General features: G+C 44.0%; 1 protein-coding gene across 1 annotated transcript; it reads right to left on the reverse strand.

The window, feature by feature from the left end:
- Nucleotides 1-231: 231 nt before the first annotated feature.
- Nucleotides 232-18,426, reverse strand: ninj2 (ninjurin 2). Its single transcript, XM_049009164.1, has 4 exons — nt 18,189-18,426; nt 1,490-1,706; nt 1,077-1,236; nt 232-626 (listed from the first exon to the last, which is right to left on the reverse strand). The coding sequence occupies exons 1-3, from the start codon at nt 18,219-18,221 to the stop codon at nt 1,085-1,087; spliced, it is 402 nt and encodes a 133-aa protein (XP_048865121.1). The 5' UTR covers nt 18,222-18,426; the 3' UTR covers nt 232-626; nt 1,077-1,084.
- Between the last annotated feature and the right edge of the window lie 1,653 nt (nt 18,427-20,079).

A 20,079-nucleotide genomic window follows, 5' to 3' on the forward strand; every position in this document is an offset into this window, starting at 1 on the left:
AATTTCCCGGGCGGGACAGAAGAGTCAGATGGATCGGATAGTTTGACCATTTTGGTGATATAGATCTCTACATTGGCATTCCACTCTGGTGCAAAATCAGAATATGCATGTTCTCAGATGACAGTAGTTAGCAAGCCATTACATCAGCATCATGTGACATAGGTCATGTGACCTATGACATGCATGAAAAGCAAAAGCCTAGAGGGCTGAACCAAAATATCGGGACAAAAGTAATATTGTTATAATGTTTATTGCATTACATATGATATATTAAATATAGCAAACATTTAAAGTATAAAATGAAGCTGGCATGATGAATGGTTCTCATAGTAAACATACTGTATAGGATATTTTTGCTTTGGGATCACTGAAAACTATACACTATCACTTTAATTATTTACGATTTTATATCAATGATTAAATGCTATATTAAATTCATGCACTATTTTCTAGTCACTAGTGAAGTTGAATTAACAATAAATTAAACATTTCTGACACTACAGAAACCTAAGATGTCTTTTACACACAAATACAAACTGTTATATTTGCTTCTCGTGTGACACTGTTGGTGAGCATGAACAAATGCAGAGGACTGTGATGGTCAGCACATGCTAGGTGGGGTAAACCTGAAGGAAAACACAAAAAAGAGCAAAGTTTTGTCAGAAGACAGGTTCATTTTGCATTTTATTTATTCAGCAGATGCCTTTATTCAAAGCAATGAACGAGTGACGCAGATAGAATATTTTTTCCAAGTTCTTTGGAGAGCTCAAAAGAAACATCTACCATCTACAAATATCATTTTATTGGCCCGTGACACCAGCAACAGGTGTATCGTGGTCCTCTGTGACTTGTGGTGGATTTTTAATAGATTAGATTAGATAAACTTAATTGACCCCAGAGGGAAATTCTTGTGCATTCAGCAGCAAGGCACATAGAGCAACGAATATACATTTTCCACAAAACAGACAATGTGCAAATATCTAAATCAAATACTTTTTATCTTCACGCCTGTGTTGGTCTGTCACCCTCATGGCAAATCGCACACCAACCTCTATTTCTGTGTTTGCTTTTTTTACCTGCACTGTCAGTTGGGTTTGGGATACAGTCCAGTCTTCTGAACTCCAAAAGCAGTGATGAAGATGTTAATAATCACAGTTAAAAACACTAGTCCAGTAGCTATGTTGTTTATAATATCCAGCTTCCTCTGGTTGGCAACATTATTGAGATCCTTCCGAGCTTAAAAACAAAAAACAAATGCAGCCCGATTAATTTTGATGGTGAAACAAAAGCATTTTTAGCAAGCAGATGTTGCAGTTAGACTTTTTGCACAACAGAAATAGCCCAAAACTATGTAACAGGTCACAACATGCTCATATAGGTTGCAATATATAAAACACAAAATGATCTATGTTTATTTGAGTCAAAGGAGGTAACAGGCCACTCCATTATTTAACGGTCAAAGGGCCTTAAGTTTCAGTCTGCCTCTTACCCATGACCACAAAGAGAGCCCCTGCCAGGATCTGAAGGAGGAGGGAGGCCCCAATCAGCACCAGAACAGTGATGTAGTACTTGAAGCCAGGTCCTTGCTCCAGAACGGCTTTCATCTGTGATGCATTGGCCATCAGCAGCGCCACATCCAGCATGCTCTCTGCCACACTCTTCTTGGTGGCATAGTGGTTCATGTTGATAGGGGCCAGCCGCTCAGGCTTTGGGGGATGGGTGAGGGATGGGGAAGAATGTGGGTGTAGAGACCATGATCACAAATCAGTGAGACACCACTGTGCAGTGACACACTGTAAATTCTAGCAGAATTTACAGTGCAATTTCAAACATTTTTTGTCACTTTTCATAATCTGAATTGGTCTGTATTGTGTAATAGCAAATGTATTGGTTTGTCATAGAATTACTTGTAAAAAGTATTTTAAGTGGCTATACTATACCAGCTATTTAGACTACTATGGGTTAAGAGTTCTTAGTCTCCGTGGAGGTGTAAAGTGTTTTCACACTAGGATGACCAACCATTCTGCATAATCAGTAATAATGCCTTTTGCTCTTGTCTTGCCTCAGCGTTTAATTTCTACTGTATCTTGTTCACCGCTTTATTGAATATGCACGTTTTCATTGTTTTTCCAGCAGATGGCGCCACATTCACAAAAAACATATTTAAAATGACCACAGGGAGTTAATGTAACATTTGAATACTTTTTATTCCGCAACTTCCTGTCTGCAAACTAAGTCTTCGGATTGATTTAAGCGTTCCCTTTTTTCAAACTGATTCTGAAAATTTGCATTTTCATCGCTGAACAACAGATTGTAGCACATTCTATAAAATGGCAGTGGGGGGGCGGCATGGTGGTGCAGTGGTTAGCACTGTTGCCTCACACCTTTGGGACCCGGGTTTGAGTCTCTGTGTGTGGAGTTTGCATGTTCTCCCCATGTCGTCCCCATGTTTCCTCCGGGTACTCCGGTTTCCTCCCACAGTCCAAAAACATGCTGAGGTTGCTAAATTGCCCATAGGTGTGCATGCATGAGTGAATGGTGTGTGAATGTGCCCTGCGATGGGCTGGCCCCTCATCTTGGGTTGTTCCCTGCCTCGTGCCCATTGCTTCCAGGATAGGCTCCAGACCCCCCGCGACCCAGTAGGATAAGCGGTTTAGAGGATGGATGGCAGTGGGGGTTGTGTGGGAGTGGTGAGAGGTGTTGAGAGACAGCTAGAAAACACAGAACCGTTCCATGAAGCGGATTCTCCCGTGTCTCTGCAGCATAGTACATAAATGTGTTTAACGTATCCGCCAGCTAACAGCCAAGCAACATTGTAAATATTACAATCGCATGCAACTTCCGGAGTATTATGTGTTTCACATGCATTTCCTCCTGCTGACTGTTGGGCCCCGTTGTCGGTCCCTGAGGAGGGTCACGTGATTGCAACCGGAGCCGAGGACAGACTGGCAGACTCCATGCAAGCGGTCCATAGCCCCTTGGGGTCACATCCACAGGATGCTTGCACACTTATTGCCTCCAGTGAACAAAGGGCCGCTTCAGGTGAATTTACAGCGCGACACGTGAAAGGAGGTGTGATTTTTTTCCAAAGGAAGCGAGGAGGTATGGCAGATGAAGGAGAAACTGCAACACTTAGGACGCATGAACAGTTTGAAATGTAGGGAGCATGGTATAATTTGGAGAGGAATATGGAGGGAAGATACAAGTGAAAGAGTATCCTGTCTTGACCAAAAGAATCACACATAACCATATTCACAACCTTCATTATGTCCCCCATTATTATTTTTTGTCATGAACTCATGATGTGCAGTATAACATTTCAAAGGTCATAATATGTTTGAAATATATTGCGCATACCTTTGTCTTAATTTGCAGCGTGATAATCAAAACAGGAGTAATCAATGTAACCCATCCATCCATCCATCCATCCATCCATTTTCCAAACCGCTTATCCTTCTGGGATGTAACCCATGCCTGCTTAAATCCACCCCCCCCATCTGTTCTAAAGACCGTTTATCCTGTTCTGGGTCGCAGGGAGTCCGGAGCCAACCCAGGATGGGGCGCCAACCCATCGTAGGGCACATTCTTACATTCACTCACACCTACGGGGCAATTTGGTAACTTTAATTAGCCTCAGCATGTTTTTGGCTGTGGGGGGAGAGAACCAGGGCACCCCACGATGACACAGGAAGAACATGCAAACTCCAGGCACATGGATCCCTGGTGGAGACTCGAACCCAGGTCCCAGTGTTGTGCACCACCGTGCCGCCCCTGGTTAAATCACACATTACAATTAAACAAATTAAACGTAAATGTTTGCTGTGTAGAAGAGTGCGCAGATTTGTTTGTACTTATATCGCGCTACTATGATGTAATGAAGGCTAAGGTTACTACACCGTATGTGACCTACACTCAAGAAATAGGACAGCGACATTAGATTTTACAATTTCAGGCTGCAACTTCACTTTCAACCTTTGGCCAGAAGAGGGAAGTGGACTTTAAGAAAAGTAAAAATTTTCAAATTTAAAAACGTTCATGCGGAAAACGTGCGCATTTTAGCTGACCGAAAGACGAAAATAACCCCGGCCTAGATGATATTATGAAATATTTTGCTACATTTTATTCAAAAGCATAACATCAAAGAATGTTAATGTAAAATAATGTAATCAAACTACACAGTAAATCTCATTTTACCCTTATAATCAAATAGGCTCCATGCATGGTTTAGATTCTAGAAAAGTTAAAAACCCAGACATTTTAAGAGTAAATCAGGTTTAACCTAAATTAGGAATTAGGCATGCATCCAAATACCACACAGGCTGTCATATTAGTTTTGTGCATTTCCAAGATTATTTCTTTTTAAAATAAACACCACCGGGGAGAGGTCTAGATTATTATACGAAAGGGGCCCAAATATGTCACCCACACAGGAAGTCCACCTCCCCTCCAGCCCATTGGCTGCTATTCCATCCAATGGCGAACAGCAGCCGACGAGGAGGGTTTGCTTGAATAGATGACACTTTTACCCAGTTGCCTATCATGTAGCTGTGGGTGAGGGGAGTTCTCCAGTAGTTCCCCACTCCCAGTTTCCTTCACTCATCGTACCCCCAGCAAGTCTGGTGTGTATCTTGTGTATCTTGTGTATATGTTCCCCTCCATAATAGCTGGGTTAGTGCAGTTCTTCCCAACCCCGGGCTTGGGGACCCACATGTGGTTCAGGTTTTTGCTCCCTCCCGGTTCCCTGTCTATGGAGTGTCTGGCAGGTAGCAAAAACGTGGACCATCTGTGGGTTCCCTATGACTGGACTGAGGAATACTGGATAAGGGGATCACTCTCTGCTCCCAGTGGGACCGGAAAGCCATGCCTGTCAGTTATCACTGCCACATGGTCCTCTTCATCCAGGCAAAGTACAAGGAGCTCCCACTGGCAGCTGGCAGGAGCTCTGGTGACAATCCCACCACTGACTTCCCTTCCCTGATGCCTTCAGTCCAATTATTAGGTCCCGAGTGACACTCTGGCTCTTCTACTGACCCACCTGAATGGTCCTTTTATGCACTGGGTATCTGGTATGTTCTCACATAAGATGCAATTTATCAGGTTAAAAGGGAATTCCCTATTTCAACTGGGACTTTATCGTCATTCAAGGAAACATTACTCTCTGTTATATAAATGTGTTCATTGAAGAGAACCTGATTTATTAGATTGTGGCATATATATTATGTGTGTGTGTGTATTACACACATAAACTCACACATATCATTGTGCAAAAGTCTTAGCAGTTAAAGAAAACATTTAAAGGTGTTTCCAAACAGTCACTGATATCTTGCTGGATGGCTAGATGATCACCGCTTCAGGTCCCAAATCTCTCCTCAGGGGCACCTCAGCCATTCCATGTATTCATTAAATTTCACCAGCAGCTCTATTAATTAATTATTTTCATTTGCTAAATAACCCAATGAGATATCAATTAGCTATAGAAGGTATTGAGGGATTGCCCTAATTATTTCCCTTTAGTTCACTCATTTATAGCTTGTACATTTAATAATTTTATATTTTTTTCTGCGCTTGCTACTTGCTTCCTCATATCAAGTTCTTTGCCTCTCATACAACTCACTCTTACCAAGGCCATCTGACCCCCCCCCCCCACTGTAAGAAGACCATAGAAAAAGGCCCGCTTCCCTCGGGGGGGGGGGGGGGGGGCAGAGACAGATGCTGACACTGAACCGGCCGTTTGTAAAACATCTTTCTGTAACATCTTCATTCTGTTTTAATAAACTGCTTAAGCTTAAGGAACCTGCCTCATCAATCGACTCTGAAAGATCCTGAAGTTTCACTGAAGAAATTGCGGCGTCACGAACAGGATCGGTGAGAGACAAGGCCGAGAGACTAATTAATGCTGGATGACTGAAGACAACAATTAACCGCGCATATCAATGGAGGGAAGATCTTCCTCCTGTCTTTGGCTGAAAATAGCTTCCCCCCCCCAGCTCAAACACCCGATCAGAGAGTTTTCTGATGAAGAATAAATAAATGTAACCAATTCTGCAGTAACTTTATTTGTTGTGAGCTCAAAGAAGACATCGATCAATATGCTAGTGGCTGAGTCAAATATACATGGGTGTACTGGATGGTTGCTGCAGATACGTGAGCTTATAAGAGCTTTTGAAATGGCTCAGTTGAGACACTGACAGATATAATATCATTATCAGTTTTACAACAACATGAAGATCATAAAAAAATTCTTTGCTTAAGAATTTTGCAGTACTGTGTATAATATATATATACTGTGCATATCTCACAAATTTCAGCTATAATTATAATGTAGCTTTCTAAAATACATTCTTTTTCAGTACTAAGAAATTCTTTAAAACACACAGCTGTTTTGCAGCTTATTATTATGTGGTTAAGGCAGCTAAAATTACATACATAGATATTGTACCACAGCATATATTTTGTGCCCTACCCCCGAGTAATGAGCCAATCACAACCAAAGCTCCAGGTTTGAATCCATTGTTGTATGGAATGCTGGCTTGTGCTATGTCTTCCACTTGAATGTCATATCATATCAGATTGAATGTCAGACTTATATCAGATAACCTCTGCCCAGCTTGTCAGCATAGGAGCTGAGAAATACCGGCTATGCTAACATACAGTGGATTGATGAGGGATTCATGGCGCGGCAAACAATGGCAGCTTCGAAGCTCAGCCAGTCGTAAATCAGTTTACGACTCAGCTTTGATTTTAAGTTCCATTCCATGTCTTGGCTCTGCTCTTATGTTTGATGTGCTTCTCCGTGTCATTAAATGCTCATTTAGTCAATTATTAGAAAATGGGCTGACATCTAAAGAGTGTGCTGTAGTGAAGAAGCTGTTAATCGGGGGGGCAAAAGTTCAGTTTGCACGAGGTAAACTATGGAATTTAAACCTGTACATCTCAGTTAGAATATGGAGCCATATAAAAGGGTGAAACGTAAAGCTCACAGACAATGGCTTTGAGTTAATGAGTAGTAAATGCCACTGCTGTCTGACCCAGTGTGGTGGCAAATGGGTCCCAGGTGTCACCACAGTCTGCGGCTCTCCAGCCTGCACAAAGTGCCTTGTCACTTGACTGCCACACATAAAAGGAACAGAGCTAAACAAACAGGGGGCACCCCCCTACCCCCCCCCCCCCCCCCTCCATGGACGGCCACTGGTTTCGCAGGGATTTAAGCTTCTGGGCAGCACGCCGATCGCGGGGCCTGAGCCAGGGAGATGTGGCAATGGACCCACGAATGGAGAGTAGCGTCTGGCACCAGAAGGCGGTACATTGAGATTTTGATTAAAAACGGAATGAAGCTGCTTCTGATTGTGCAATAGCTGCTGGTGGCTGCTGGGTAAATGGAGCACAGTGCGGTTCCCGGACCAAATAAATACACAGTGCTTTCTAAGAACTGCCCTACGTTCCTGGCCATGAAGCTTCCCTCCCTGTACTGGGCCGTCCCTCTGTTCAGGGAGCCAGAGCAGCTGCCCCAGCACCAAGGATCACATGGGAAATCATCACCAGCAGTGGCCCAGTATGGCGTGGCCATGCCATTCCTAATCTGCCCCTCCCAGGCTGGAAAATATGTCATTCTGGATCCTTTGGCAGGTGCTGGCCCCATTGCCCCAGTCAGTTTGCAAGTGTGCTGGCTTGGGTCCTACTTGAAGGCTCTGAAGTAATACTGACGTATGACATCGCTAAAAGCAGGCCTAACTCCCTCAAGTGTTTCACTGGTAGCGTTAGGCCGGTAGGGCTGGGCATCATTCTTTGACATGTAAATCCTAATTGATTATAACTCTTTAATCATCAGATCCATCCTGCTATTGTATCACTTAGAAGAGGAGGCCTGCAACACCCGTTTTGAAGGTGGGCCTGCAAAAAGGCCCCTTCAAGCATGGTAGCAGGCCCGTCGGACAGAGACTTCGCGTCACGTTACCTGCTCAGGCCTGCTACCGAAGGGGCTCGCCTGAAACCGGATTTCACGCCACGGGCTGTCAGCCGACAGGCCGCATCCATGGTCTCCAGCAGCAGCAGAACCAGGTTAATGTGATTGTCACGTCCATTAGGGAAACACAGAGTTAATGTTGGTTAAAGTGGAACAACATGGTCATGACCTGCTTTTCCTTCCACGCCCCAGTATAGTGCTCGTCCTTGTGGACACAGGAGCTGGCAGTTCTGTATCAGGACTGCCACCCACTTGATGACTCCCATGGGCCTCTCTAGCCGCGACCTTCTCTCCCACCCCCACAATATCCCACAACAACAGAGAGGCACCCCCACCAAAATTAACACTGCACCTCAGTCATTTTCCCCATCTCACTGCCTGATATCTCTAAAACAAGCTGTTGATAGAGAATGTGTTTCTCTCTTTGCACTGGGAACAAACACCCACATAGAACGGGAAGGGCTGGGGGCGGTTTGAGTTTGGGGGGGGGGCGGGCGGAGGGGGCTGACCAAAGGACATAAGGGAGTAATGCCAGAGCCCAGGGTGGGGGTCTGTTTGTGTTCTCTGGGCTCCAGCTCCCAACAGACTGGCCTGCTATCCTGACCTTGTGAAAAACGGCAGGCCTGGTGAGGGGGCCACGCTGAGTGACGGACACCCGGGCGGCCGAGGGGGGCTGACGCAGCCGAGCCTACGAAACAAGAGCGTAAAATGTGGAGAAACCGACTCCTTCTACTGGCTGCTGTTCAAACATCCTGCGTGAAGCTCTGGTGAACGTGAAGCCTTTTCCGCAGTGGGCCGTACTGCCCCTACCAGATTCGCCAAGGTGGCTGACAAACATGAGGGAAGATTCATAGACACCACATTTTCACTGCGGTTAAGAAGAAGTTTCTGCTCAGCTTTTCAGTAGCTCTGAACCTGTTTTTTTTTTTTTTTTAGCTTTCTTGTCTTTGGCTGGACATGATGAATGTTCAGTAGGCAGCACTGTTGCCTCAGGCCCGCCATCCAGAGTGGGCCCGACCTAGTGCCCTTTGCTGCCTGCGATTCTCCACAGGCTCTTTTGAAGATGTTTTTGCAAGATTTGCCAAATACATTTAGAGAGACAACCAGCAAAAAACAAGCCAGGACATAGCTGAGGTTTCTACAGCTGTGTGAGCCTCATAGTTTCAGTGTCACTGACGTTCATTCAGCTCCTGGCCCAGTGTGGCTTCCGGGTTTACGGATGGTTTAATGTCTTTTTTTACAGCACATTCCCTGGGAGTGAGAAATTTACATTACAGCTCATGCCCTGTGCTCCAGCAGTGCAGCCAAGACTGGGTGGATCAGTACCAGACAAGCCAGTAGTGGCACATCGAGACCTTTGCGGGGGCACGTGCCTGTGGGCGCACCCAGCTGGGCACGGCATGCGGCCGGGCAGATGACGGTCGTGCCCGATGCCAGGCTGAGTCACAGCTGCCGCCACAGATCGTGGGCAGGAACTCTCGTCCTGGGCTACACCGAGAACCTCGGAAAGGCGAGACTGCATTCCTCCACCCCCACAGCAGGAGGTGGGAGGAAGTGGAGTAGGAGAAGGGAGTCAGACGACGCGGCCATTGGGAGGGTTAGGGAATTTCTGTGGCGTGTGGGCGGCGTGAGCCTTACGGTCGTCTGCAGGAACAGAAACAGAGGGACAGGAAAAATAAACTAAAACTCGACTCGACTATGACCTGTATCCATTATGTCCAATATCAACTTAAAGGGATATTACAGTGTTTGATGAAGGGCACTACAGCAAGCTCTTTAACCCAAAGCCTTTGTGGAAGGAAAATAATGTTACTTAACACAGCAAAATGCAGAGATTCAGTATGAAATAATTCCATTTCTGTAAGACAAGGGTATATGAGCCATAAATTGTTTTTGATTTTTTTAGGTCACACACAAGGGATGCACAATCCTACTGATGCACAGAACCTAAACGCAACTTTGTTTTGCTACCCGTCCCGGACCTTGACGCGATAAGATAGAAGAACTACTTAGCCGCAGCGCTAAACACAGTCGAAAAGCTGAAGGTGGAATGATCTGCCAAGTTTAGGCAAAGGAATCTCAAGGTTGTGCAGCTGTCTGGTGCCTCCCGAAAGTGCTGTAATTGCCCCGAGAAATTGTTCATCTGTGATCACTGCCTCAACACTTGTTGATGTGCGTGTATGACCTGTTCCAACAGTGGGGGGGGGGGGATTGCGTGCAGAGCTGGATTACCATACCTTCTTAGTCCAAGTAGAAAATAACATCTCTTTATAGCAGAATCGGACGTCCAAGTGAAATTTCTACAACCCCTTAAGGTTATAAACTGGTAATCCGCTTTGTATGTCCTGCAAGGAGGATTTTTTTCACAATCCAGGTTAATTTGGCCTACTTTTCATGCGAGTTTTTGGTCTAGATGAGTAATTAAGTAATTATTCCTTATGGAGCTGGGGCCTGAATATATCACATGACAAATCACTTTTCCCTGTTGATTAAAGACTTCCATTAGTCTTCCATCATTTCTGATGCGTTCGCTTAAGCTGTTTCTGGTAGACTGCAGCGATGTGTGAGTAGATTTTTCTAGAAACTTCATTTCGAAACGGTGTTCATAATGAATGTTAATAAATGATGAACACTTATTCTGCTCGAGCCTTGAACTTAAATTTAATTAATTACAAAAAAATCAGCCATTTGGTTTTCTTAAAATTCTAAAATAATTCTGGTTTGATATAATTAAAAACAGTGTCACCTTCAGCCTAGATATCCAAAGATATGATTAGATCTGTAATAATATCTCAGAGACACTAATTACGGAAAATGACGGCTGATCCGAAAATCAGTCTATCCTGTGAGCCGCTCGTACATTATATCATTATCAATTTGAAGGAGATCTTTGGGTGAAAAACACTGTGGTTTTAAGTTCACAGTGAAACTCACTCTTCTGCAGTGGATTTCCAAGCTCGGTAAAAGCACAAAGTGATCTTTGTGGAGTGTGAAATCGGAGATGTGTGTTCAGAGGGGTGTGTGTACCTCAATATAACAAGCCTGGGTCTCTCTGGTTCACTCGGCATGTCGAGAGTGCACGGGTGCGTGTATGTGTGTGTGTGTGTGAACAAGATTGTCCACTAGCACTGTGGCACATGTGCAATACTGACTTTAAGCACAATACTGCAGGATAACCAACAAATAAAGCATATCTGTGCTACCTACATGTATATCTGTGTCTGCATATTTACCATCTGCTTACAAGAGGGACGGGCCTTTTATTCACATATGAAACACTTGCTCTCTTGCGTAATTTAATTGCATAGTATGCATGTACATAAGATGTTCGACATGCCAGTACAGGTATGGTATTTACATTGTTTCTTGTTCATATAGTGAGAAAGGATGAAATGGAATTTGTGGAGCAATCGCTGTTAAGCAATACAGTCAGATATGAGTGGCAAGTAAGTATGTCCTGTGTAAACTGACCATACAGCATTCTTATGAGCGTGTAAAATTGTTCCGCTGTGCTAGGAAGACCGGGGATTTGCTCCTCTGTCCTTCAGACCATGTCTCCACATCTTTCCCCCTTTCAGCTGTACTGCCACAGGAAAAAGAGACAAAAGAGGGAACAGGGAATGGACGACGGAATATATATACTTCACTGATGTTCTTTGGTATCATGAGTAGCTATCAACAGTGAACGACAAGATAACAAGTTCAAAAACACAGGCTGGCTACAACCACTCTCACTGCATTGCGAGACAATTAACATAACGCTATGTCTTTCGTTTGGTGACAACTATAGGCATGGGCTTGATTGCCTACTGTGTGCTGACTCTGCAATACCACTGACAACCAGAGGGGGTGCTACTGAGAGAGACGTTTTAGCAGGAAGGCATGCTGACACAGGAGAGACAATTAGACGCAAATGAACCTGACCTCTCCAGCAGACGAGCGCTGCTCTAGGGCATGGTCAGGTTGGGGAATCTCTTGTAATGGCCTCCTGCGATTACAAAGATGGCCCCCTGTAACCCCATTAACAGGAAAGCACTGTGTTTTGTTATCCGTCACTGCAGCAAGACCTTGGTCATGTACTGATTCTGATTCTGTCTCAAAGCGGCACTACACACCTTCGTCATCCATGCAAATGCACCTTGCTCCATTTTCCGTAGTGTTTGCTGAATTTTTGGCCTTAACATTTTCTCTTCTTTCTGTGTTTCAGGTTCCCCTTCGTTTGTTAAGCAGACACGTTTATCCAGCATCACAAACTGAGTTTGCACGTTTGTACGCTCCTTTTAGCATGTTAACTCAATGATACAGTTCATCTGTGTATCTGAAGCGTGTTAACTGAGCCTTCTTCAGGCTTGTCTAATTCAGGCAATGCTGCTATTCTGTATCTAAGCAACCTCAAACAACGAAAGCCATAAAATAAGAATTAATGATTATCTTTATGACCTTGACATGGGTAACTGGTTATTAGATGGATGTATGTTTAAGTAAACCATTTACTTCACAATAAAAAGTGGACATTATTTGTTTGTTTGTTTGTGTTTGTTTCTGCTTGTTTGTTTGTGGTTGTGTGTTTGTGTTTGTTTGTATTTATTATTCCTTTGTGGAATTATTTAGTTCTAAATTCATTCTTTTTTAAATCTATGTGGCCTTAAGTGCTTGGAAATGAACCATGACATTTCGTGGAGTGCTTGAAGTGAAGGTCACAACTACAGGATCATTTCAAGAAGCAGTTGTTGTTTGTGTTTCCCCTGCCACCGTAATAACAGCTCTCCCGGCTAAGGTGATCGTACTCCAAGTATATAGTGCATATAGAGTAGTAACAAGTGGAGTGAATGTGTGCAGAGTAATACTATTACATTATGCTCCTCTGTGTCCCCATGTCACCCATCATCTCTGGCCCTAGGCCACAGGTTTCCTGTTTGTTTGCAGGACTGGCCCGTTAAGCTCCCAGAGGAACATCTATACGTCATTCTTCCCTCGGATGGGGCCAGACCAACAGCTTGTTGACCCTCTCCAGGAAACACCGAACCAAAAGAGAAGGACGTCCGCCCGGACGCACTGAGCTGACCTACAAATTCATTAGTCACTGTGTCATAGCTTTCCCAACAGAGTACGTTGCCTCATCACCATTGCAGTTCCCACGTGAAACTGGGAAGACAGGGACCCACCATCACTCTTGGCTGCAGATGTTCGTGGTCACATGATCACCGATGACAGATGTCACGTGAATGACGCGCAGATGTTCCGTCAAGGCAGCTGGACCCTTCTGTCCACCTGGTCGGCAGGATGTGTTTATCAAGAGCGGAGCACAGTTACTTTTTAATTACCGTTAATGCTTCCCCTTTGTCGTTGCTGTTAAGTGTCCCCTTGTGGTTAATCTCCGTGCCACCTGCCTGCCAGCCAAGCACTCTTATACACCCCTTCAGTGTGTCTTAGGGAAGTTTCACAAGGCCTGAACGATTGACAGCGCCTGAAGGTGGGACTCTGCCTCGGTATGTGGAAATACTGGCCCAAGCCTGAGCCCACATCTCCACTCCTTGACCCGCTGCCACTGGCCACTCCCCACACAGGCAGCCAGACTCGGGTCATGCAGTCCCATGAATCACACCGAGGAACAGGGCCCCACTGACAGGCATCCATTAATGCGGAGGCCAGCGGGGGCTCCCTGCACCTCACTGCGTACACCAGTCTCACAATCCACAGGGCAGGGCCAGATGGCGAAAAAAATGATCAAGGTTGCAAAATCGAGTTGTTGCACCTTCAAGACAAGGAGGAGAATTTGCACTACAGTAGTGAACAGGCTGCTATGTAACAGCTATGTTAAAAAGGCAGTCAAAGACAATGTTTAAGGCCATTTATCTTTGATCGATTGTTTGAGTCTGACGTCAACTGTTCAGAGTCTGGTGCCTTTGTTCCATCTCCGCCTCTGTTTCCAGTGTGCAATGTTCCAAAGGGAAGGTATGATCTCCGTCAGGTGCAGCCCATCTCACGGACTACTTGCCAAAGACAATATCACACTTTTTGCATCAAGCTCGCTGATACACAACTGTATTTATTATAACTTACTGTTACGACTGACATCCCATCCAGGGTGTACCCCGGCCTTGTGCCCCGTGCTGCCTGGGATGGGCCCCTGGCTCCACAGCCCTGACCAAGCTAAGTGGTTGAAAGATGTATGAATGGGTGTTCCTGTTACAGACACTGCAAAGAACTTGTCTACTGCGGGCTGCCATCTTTGACTGTATGCTCAGTGTGCTTAAGCATCTATTAGCTTTGCAGTTGCTGCAAATACATTGAGCACTATAAGCACATATTCCCAGAATACCTGGACCTGCCTGCGGCAAAACTGGAATAAAACTGGACTCAGTCTTTTCCATGACATAACTGAGACCTTTCACATGTATAAATACCCATGTATGCTAAATAAACGAACGTGCGCTAAACACTATGTCTATTGACGTTAAAAATTCACAGCATCACGATAACCGGCACCCCATCATGTTCAGGCAATGGGTCTGTAATTAATTACAGCCGCTAGTCATTCAAAAGTAATTCAACAACTTCTCCAATTACTGCATAGAAAAGTAATTAATTACAAGGGAAATTAACTTTTGCGTTATTTCAGTTAATGCATACGTACCCTGACAGCACAAATACGTCATTAGGATGTTGGTTTAAGATTAGAACTTCATTAAATGATCGTGTTCCATTTAGGCCTATTAAAGATATATAATGGATTACATATACTAATATTTGTTCGGTGACTGAATTTTTTTCAATGATTTTGCTTCAATCAGTTCAGCATAACTGTTAGGTTTTACTAGTTCTGTCATGTCAATATTTAAAATAATAAATGTATAACTTTTATCTGTTAAATTATTTGTGTGGTATATGTTTTACAGTAGGCCTACATGCGGGGTAAACCAAACAAATCTACTCTACAGTATATAAATATATAGCATAACCCTATTGCGGGTTATATAGCCTAATAAGGAAAAGTAACAATAGGTTAAACGTCGCATAGTGACCTCATTAACATTGTGTTGCTGTTGAAATACACGGCACAGACATCGGGGGAATGTCGGATCAATATTCAGTAGCGAAGCCTCTGTGACGTTGTGCCAGTGAGCAAATTACCTCACAGACATGCTTTGCAGATGGATTTTAAAGCGTCACGGAGACTTATGCATGTCTGCTGTCTGGGTAGTTATATTATTTTTGTGTCGCTGCTGTGACAGTGCGAGACAATACAACTGTCAAATTTTATCTTTCACTGTATCTAATATCACCCATTCACTGCACCACTGTAAGGTCGGATGGCGTTGGATCATATATACGAAATTAGATGAATAGGCCACGTTTTTCCCTTAATATTTTCATGCAGGACAGCGATATTGAGTAATGAGCCCATTTAAATTTCAGTACTTTTAATTGTGTTGTTTGAAAAGGTAATTAGCTACATTACCCATTACTGCCAAAAGTACTGGAATTATAGTAACAAATTTTTTTTTGTTACTTTGTAACACGTTATGTCTATTATCCACACTGGAAACGTGCGTTTTATACATCCACACAGTGCTCCGATGAGGCACTTTGGTAAACAGAAATCACGCAAATAAATGTAAATGTAACCATAATATTTGTATTAAAAGCACCTGGAGTAAAAGTTGGAAGAAGCCAAAGTACATATTCGGCTGTTCAAGATTCTTTGAAGCACTCTGCACAATCTGGACAGATCTCTATGAAATGGGTTAAGTGTAGCCAATCCAGCCGCTATTTCATCACGGTCCCTTGGCTGGATTACATTACGTAGGAACACATGACATATCTCTGCTTTAAATTATCCTGCTCATGACAAAAAAAGTCTCCATTACCACAACTTTATTTTACTTGCTGTTTTAAGACCCATTTATCTTGCATTATATCATAATTCATATTTCACGTTACAGAGACCATGAACCGTTTTCTTTTACAAAATAAAAGTTGCATGTCATATCTAAGCTCGATAGGATAGGATAGGAGACCATTCTAGTTTGGGCGATCTGAATAAAATAGACTTTGGACAGGTATTATTGCACTTACGGGCCATCAGTGAGACTCTACCTTGGCCATGCTTCTCTGTATTTAAGTTTTATATCTGCTGGCTGAAACGTGGCTGCCAGCAGTCATTTCCTTAGCTATTTCCTCCTGGAATGATGGGCAGGTGCTACAGGCTGTACCATATGTTAACGCCTACATTGGGCCCAGAGGAAATTCCAGTTGAGGTTAGTATGCCTTCTCAGATGCTATCAAATGGGTTTGTGGACAGTTGCCCTGATCTGGAAAAGTTATAGGTACAATAATGCTGTTTTTAAATGAAAATTTGCATAATTCTATTGGAATCTCCACCAGTTTTGGAAGGGGATCCAGTAAACTATTGCATACAATATAATCTCCAGGTGGAACAGCAAAGAACCTGCCAGCAAATGCTAAAACACACCATGACTCCAAGGGACTCTCCTGGCTGCTCTGTTGAGGGATACGGTTCGGTTAACACTTTAAGACCTGGAGTATATCTGCCGTTGTATCCTTCAATGAGTCACTGAACCAGGAGCTTCCTTCTTTAAAGAACTTATTTGGTGCGACGTTCCAAAGATCGAAGCCATACAGTCAGAAGGCGAGTCCGGGCTTGCATCACCGTGTCAGCTGGGTGGGGCCGTCATTGCCCAGGGCACAGACCTGTCAGACACAATTCCCAGCACAAAGATGCCCCTCCTTCTAGGTCGCATGAGCCCCTACCTCCTCGACATACCCCCCCCAGCCCCAACAGCTACGCCCTTCACAGACACTCTGGGAATGTTTCAGCTGTTCTGTACAAGCAAGAAGTGGAGGCCTTGCAAGAAAGTGTCAGTACCAGGGAGGATCAGGAACAGGGACACTCTAGTCATGAGTCATGAGTATCTTTTCATGAACCAGGGTCCTTTGGACCTGACCTTGTATTCCAACTTAACTCCCTCATGGGTCAGAGATTTTAAGAAAGATTTTCCTTTAACTTTCAGGAAGATAGAAAGGGTGTGGGGGGTGGGGCACCATGGCGAAAAAAATAGTTTATACAGTATAGCTCTTCTGATGCCATCCATACCCAGAAGGTCGATGGTTTGTGCTACAATGGAAAGTGCAGAGCATTACCGTAATACCAAGTGAGGGCTTTGCATCAACATATATTCAAAGTTTATCCTCAAAACAAATATAGCTTAAACAATGCAAAGCAAACAAAACCCCCTTATGTGTTTCATTTTTTTTTACCCATAAACATCTGTTTTCTGCATTCTGCATGAATACAATAGATCAGTGTTTCCCATTTCGGTCCTCAGGCACCCAAAGACGGTCCACGTTTTTGCTCCCTCCCAACTCCAGGTAGGAAAATGTGGACTGTCTGGGAGGGACCAAAAACATGGACCGATTCTGGGTGCCCAAGGACCGGATTGGCAAACGCTGCAATAGATAGACTTCAACAGTATTGCAAAAGGGGGACTTTCCCACTGCTCCTCCAAAATATGAAACATATAATCCACAAGAAGTTATTTACTCCACTCTAGTTAAAACATAAACATGAGACAGTATCTTCAAATCTGTCAGCAGAGAAATGCACACTGTACCCTAGTACAGACAAGCCTACATTTTTAAATTTGGCATCTGCCTTGGTCAGACTCAGCAGCCTGTGATTAGCTCTAAAAATAGCTGTCTGAAATGTGGATGGGCATTAAAATTCCCTTTGATTCAAAATAATGTGCACTATAGAGCTATCTTCTGTGTTTGTGAGACAGCGTCTTCCCCCCCCATGTTCCCTAATGTTCCGTCCTCGCCATGGGAACAGTCTTCTTTCAGGGCAATGTGATAATCTCTATACTTCTTTTAATTGGCTAGTACGTGCATGCTTTGTTAATCCTGAGTCACATTAAGGGTCCTTTCTGCCTTAGCAGCTTGTCACTAACTGATATTTGATGGATGATCCCCGTCGTTTTAGGGGTTGGGGGGTGGGCGGGGGGATGGAGGGCTGGGCAGAGTAACATATTGAACCTCTCTAATCATCTTCTACCAAATGCATGGAAAATACCTCACTGAAGTGTGAAAGCAAACAGCCAATCGCTCCGGCAAGAAAGAGGGAAGAGAAAGGAGCACGAGGGAGAGGACTGCATGCCTAACTACACCATCCTGTTGAGAAAAAAATACTAGTTTTTTCACTCACCTGCAAGTCGCCGCGTCCTCGCATCGCTGTCATGGTGGACGGCTGCTGGGGGACAGGACTCCGTGTGCTCACTTTCCTGATGTCCCGTTCCACTGTCTCTTGCCCAGCAAAAAGTTCGTGGCCGACACACGGAGTGAAAGGGGGGAAAAAAAAGGGCTAAGTTGGCAGAGGACTTTAAAGAAATTCAAGGCACCGCTCCACACAAACAAGTGTGTTATTCATTATTTTTTTCACGTCTGTGCTGCATTCCGTAATGATGGGACTTGGAGTGGGATGAGGTAGCGGGACAAAAATAAAAAAAACGAAGTAGCCGAACAGAGCTCTTTTAAGCAGAATGCAAACAAGCCACATAAGCAGCCTGTATTCTACAGCTGAATACCATAATAAGCATAATGCTCACATTTAGTCTGATCAGGCCTGTCTGCAACACTGGGTCTAAACCTTCTATGTGTCCAGGGTTCGTTCCCAGCAGGCCAGTGCAAAGACCTAATTCATATGTGGTTGTATGTTCCATTTGCATTTATTTGGATGCCTAGAATCTTTTTTAAAGCTCTGTAGCTTTTCAGGGTCTGAATTGGGGTTATTCTTGGCCATGAGAAATGAATGTATTCTGGGAGTAATTCCGAGAGCTGATTCTTCAGAGGGTCAAGCCTATCACTACTGTTTACTTCAGTGTTTGTTGTGCTTTTTGAGGAGACGAGACACTTTTGAGGACACTGAGAGAGGGGTAGAAGTACCCAAGTTTAACAAGTGAGTAACAATGACCACAAAACTGTGTACTTAATGATCAGAAATGCAAAAAACTTTCACATGTGTGAACCCATCACTAGGTGGGACTAAGCTCCGAAACCAAAGAGCAGGTTTAAAGTGACTACAGAAAACACTCACAAGTTTTGGGAAACACTGACCACAACTTCCCATTAAGATGACTTTTGGAGTTCATACAATCATAGAAGAATATATTTTTTTGTAAAACATTTAAGTGGACTTGTGTAAACTGAGGGTAGAGTTACATTTAGCAGCCCTGAGTGCTCTCCAAACCTCCGTGGCCTCGTTTGGTTCTTTTTCGCATGTTTACAACAGGTCTGATGTCTTTGCGCCATAATCCTTATTTCTTATTTAAAACGGGCAGAGAAGGCCAGCCAGCATCTACAGTGGGATACAGACAGTGCAGAACAGAGCTATACATGCTTCAGGACATGTGCTTCTGATCAGTTCAGGACCTGAATGGCACTGTGCTGTTGTGGAGTGCTTAGGATTAGCCGTGTCAGTAAAAGATTCTGCTATAGACGTTAGTATAATTTGGTGCTAGGATAATTTCTTAACTTTAGTAAAAAAAAAACAGTTTTTGGTAAAAAAAAAAAAAATACATATAATAATTATTATTATTATTAGTAGTATTAGCAACAGTAGTACTAGTAGTAGTATTAGTGAAAATAATAATAATAACCACAACAACGACATGAAATACCTTCATTTCAAAGTAACTGTGAAGCTTTTGATCAATGCCCCAAAGCATCGTGGGTATTCACAGAAACTTCCAGGCAGAGGAGGAGTGTAAGGCCAGCCAGTGCTAGTCACCTATTCAGCGGTCCCCACTATTCTATAAAGCGCCTTTGTGTGGCACTCACTCGTCAGCCGGGTGACAGTTCCTGCCTAGCACGCTGGCTGTCACCGCGGCACATTGCCAAGGCCGGACCGCATTCCCATCATCCACGAAATACAAGGTGCAAAATGCTTCCAGGGCTCCTCAGAGCCGGTGGTACCACACCAAGGGGGGCCGCTTCCCCAAACCCAAGGCTGTGTTCCATTCCTGCCATGATGGACGCTTCAGCGTCACAGGAGAATCATGCCTTAATTTGGCCTGGATCTTCAGAAAGGGCAATTTTCA

Source organism: Brienomyrus brachyistius, chromosome 3, assembly GCF_023856365.1.
Source record: "Brienomyrus brachyistius isolate T26 chromosome 3, BBRACH_0.4, whole genome shotgun sequence".
NCBI lineage: Eukaryota > Metazoa > Chordata > Actinopteri > Osteoglossiformes > Mormyridae > Brienomyrus > Brienomyrus brachyistius.

What these genes read in the sequence shown, in the direction of transcription:
- ninj2 (XM_049009164.1), bottom strand. Translation starts at nt 18,221, where the DNA reads ATGACAGCGATGCGAGGACGCGGCGACTTGCAG. An exon ending in GAGGACGCGGCGACTTGCAG is followed by an intron (nt 1,707 to 18,188) that starts GTGAGTGAAAAA and finishes CATCCCCCAAAG; the next exon opens with CCTGAGCGGCTGGCCCCTAT. An exon ending in GGCTCTCTTTGTGGTCATGG is followed by an intron (nt 1,237 to 1,489) that starts GTAAGAGGCAGA and finishes TTTGTTTTTAAG; the next exon opens with CTCGGAAGGATCTCAATAAT.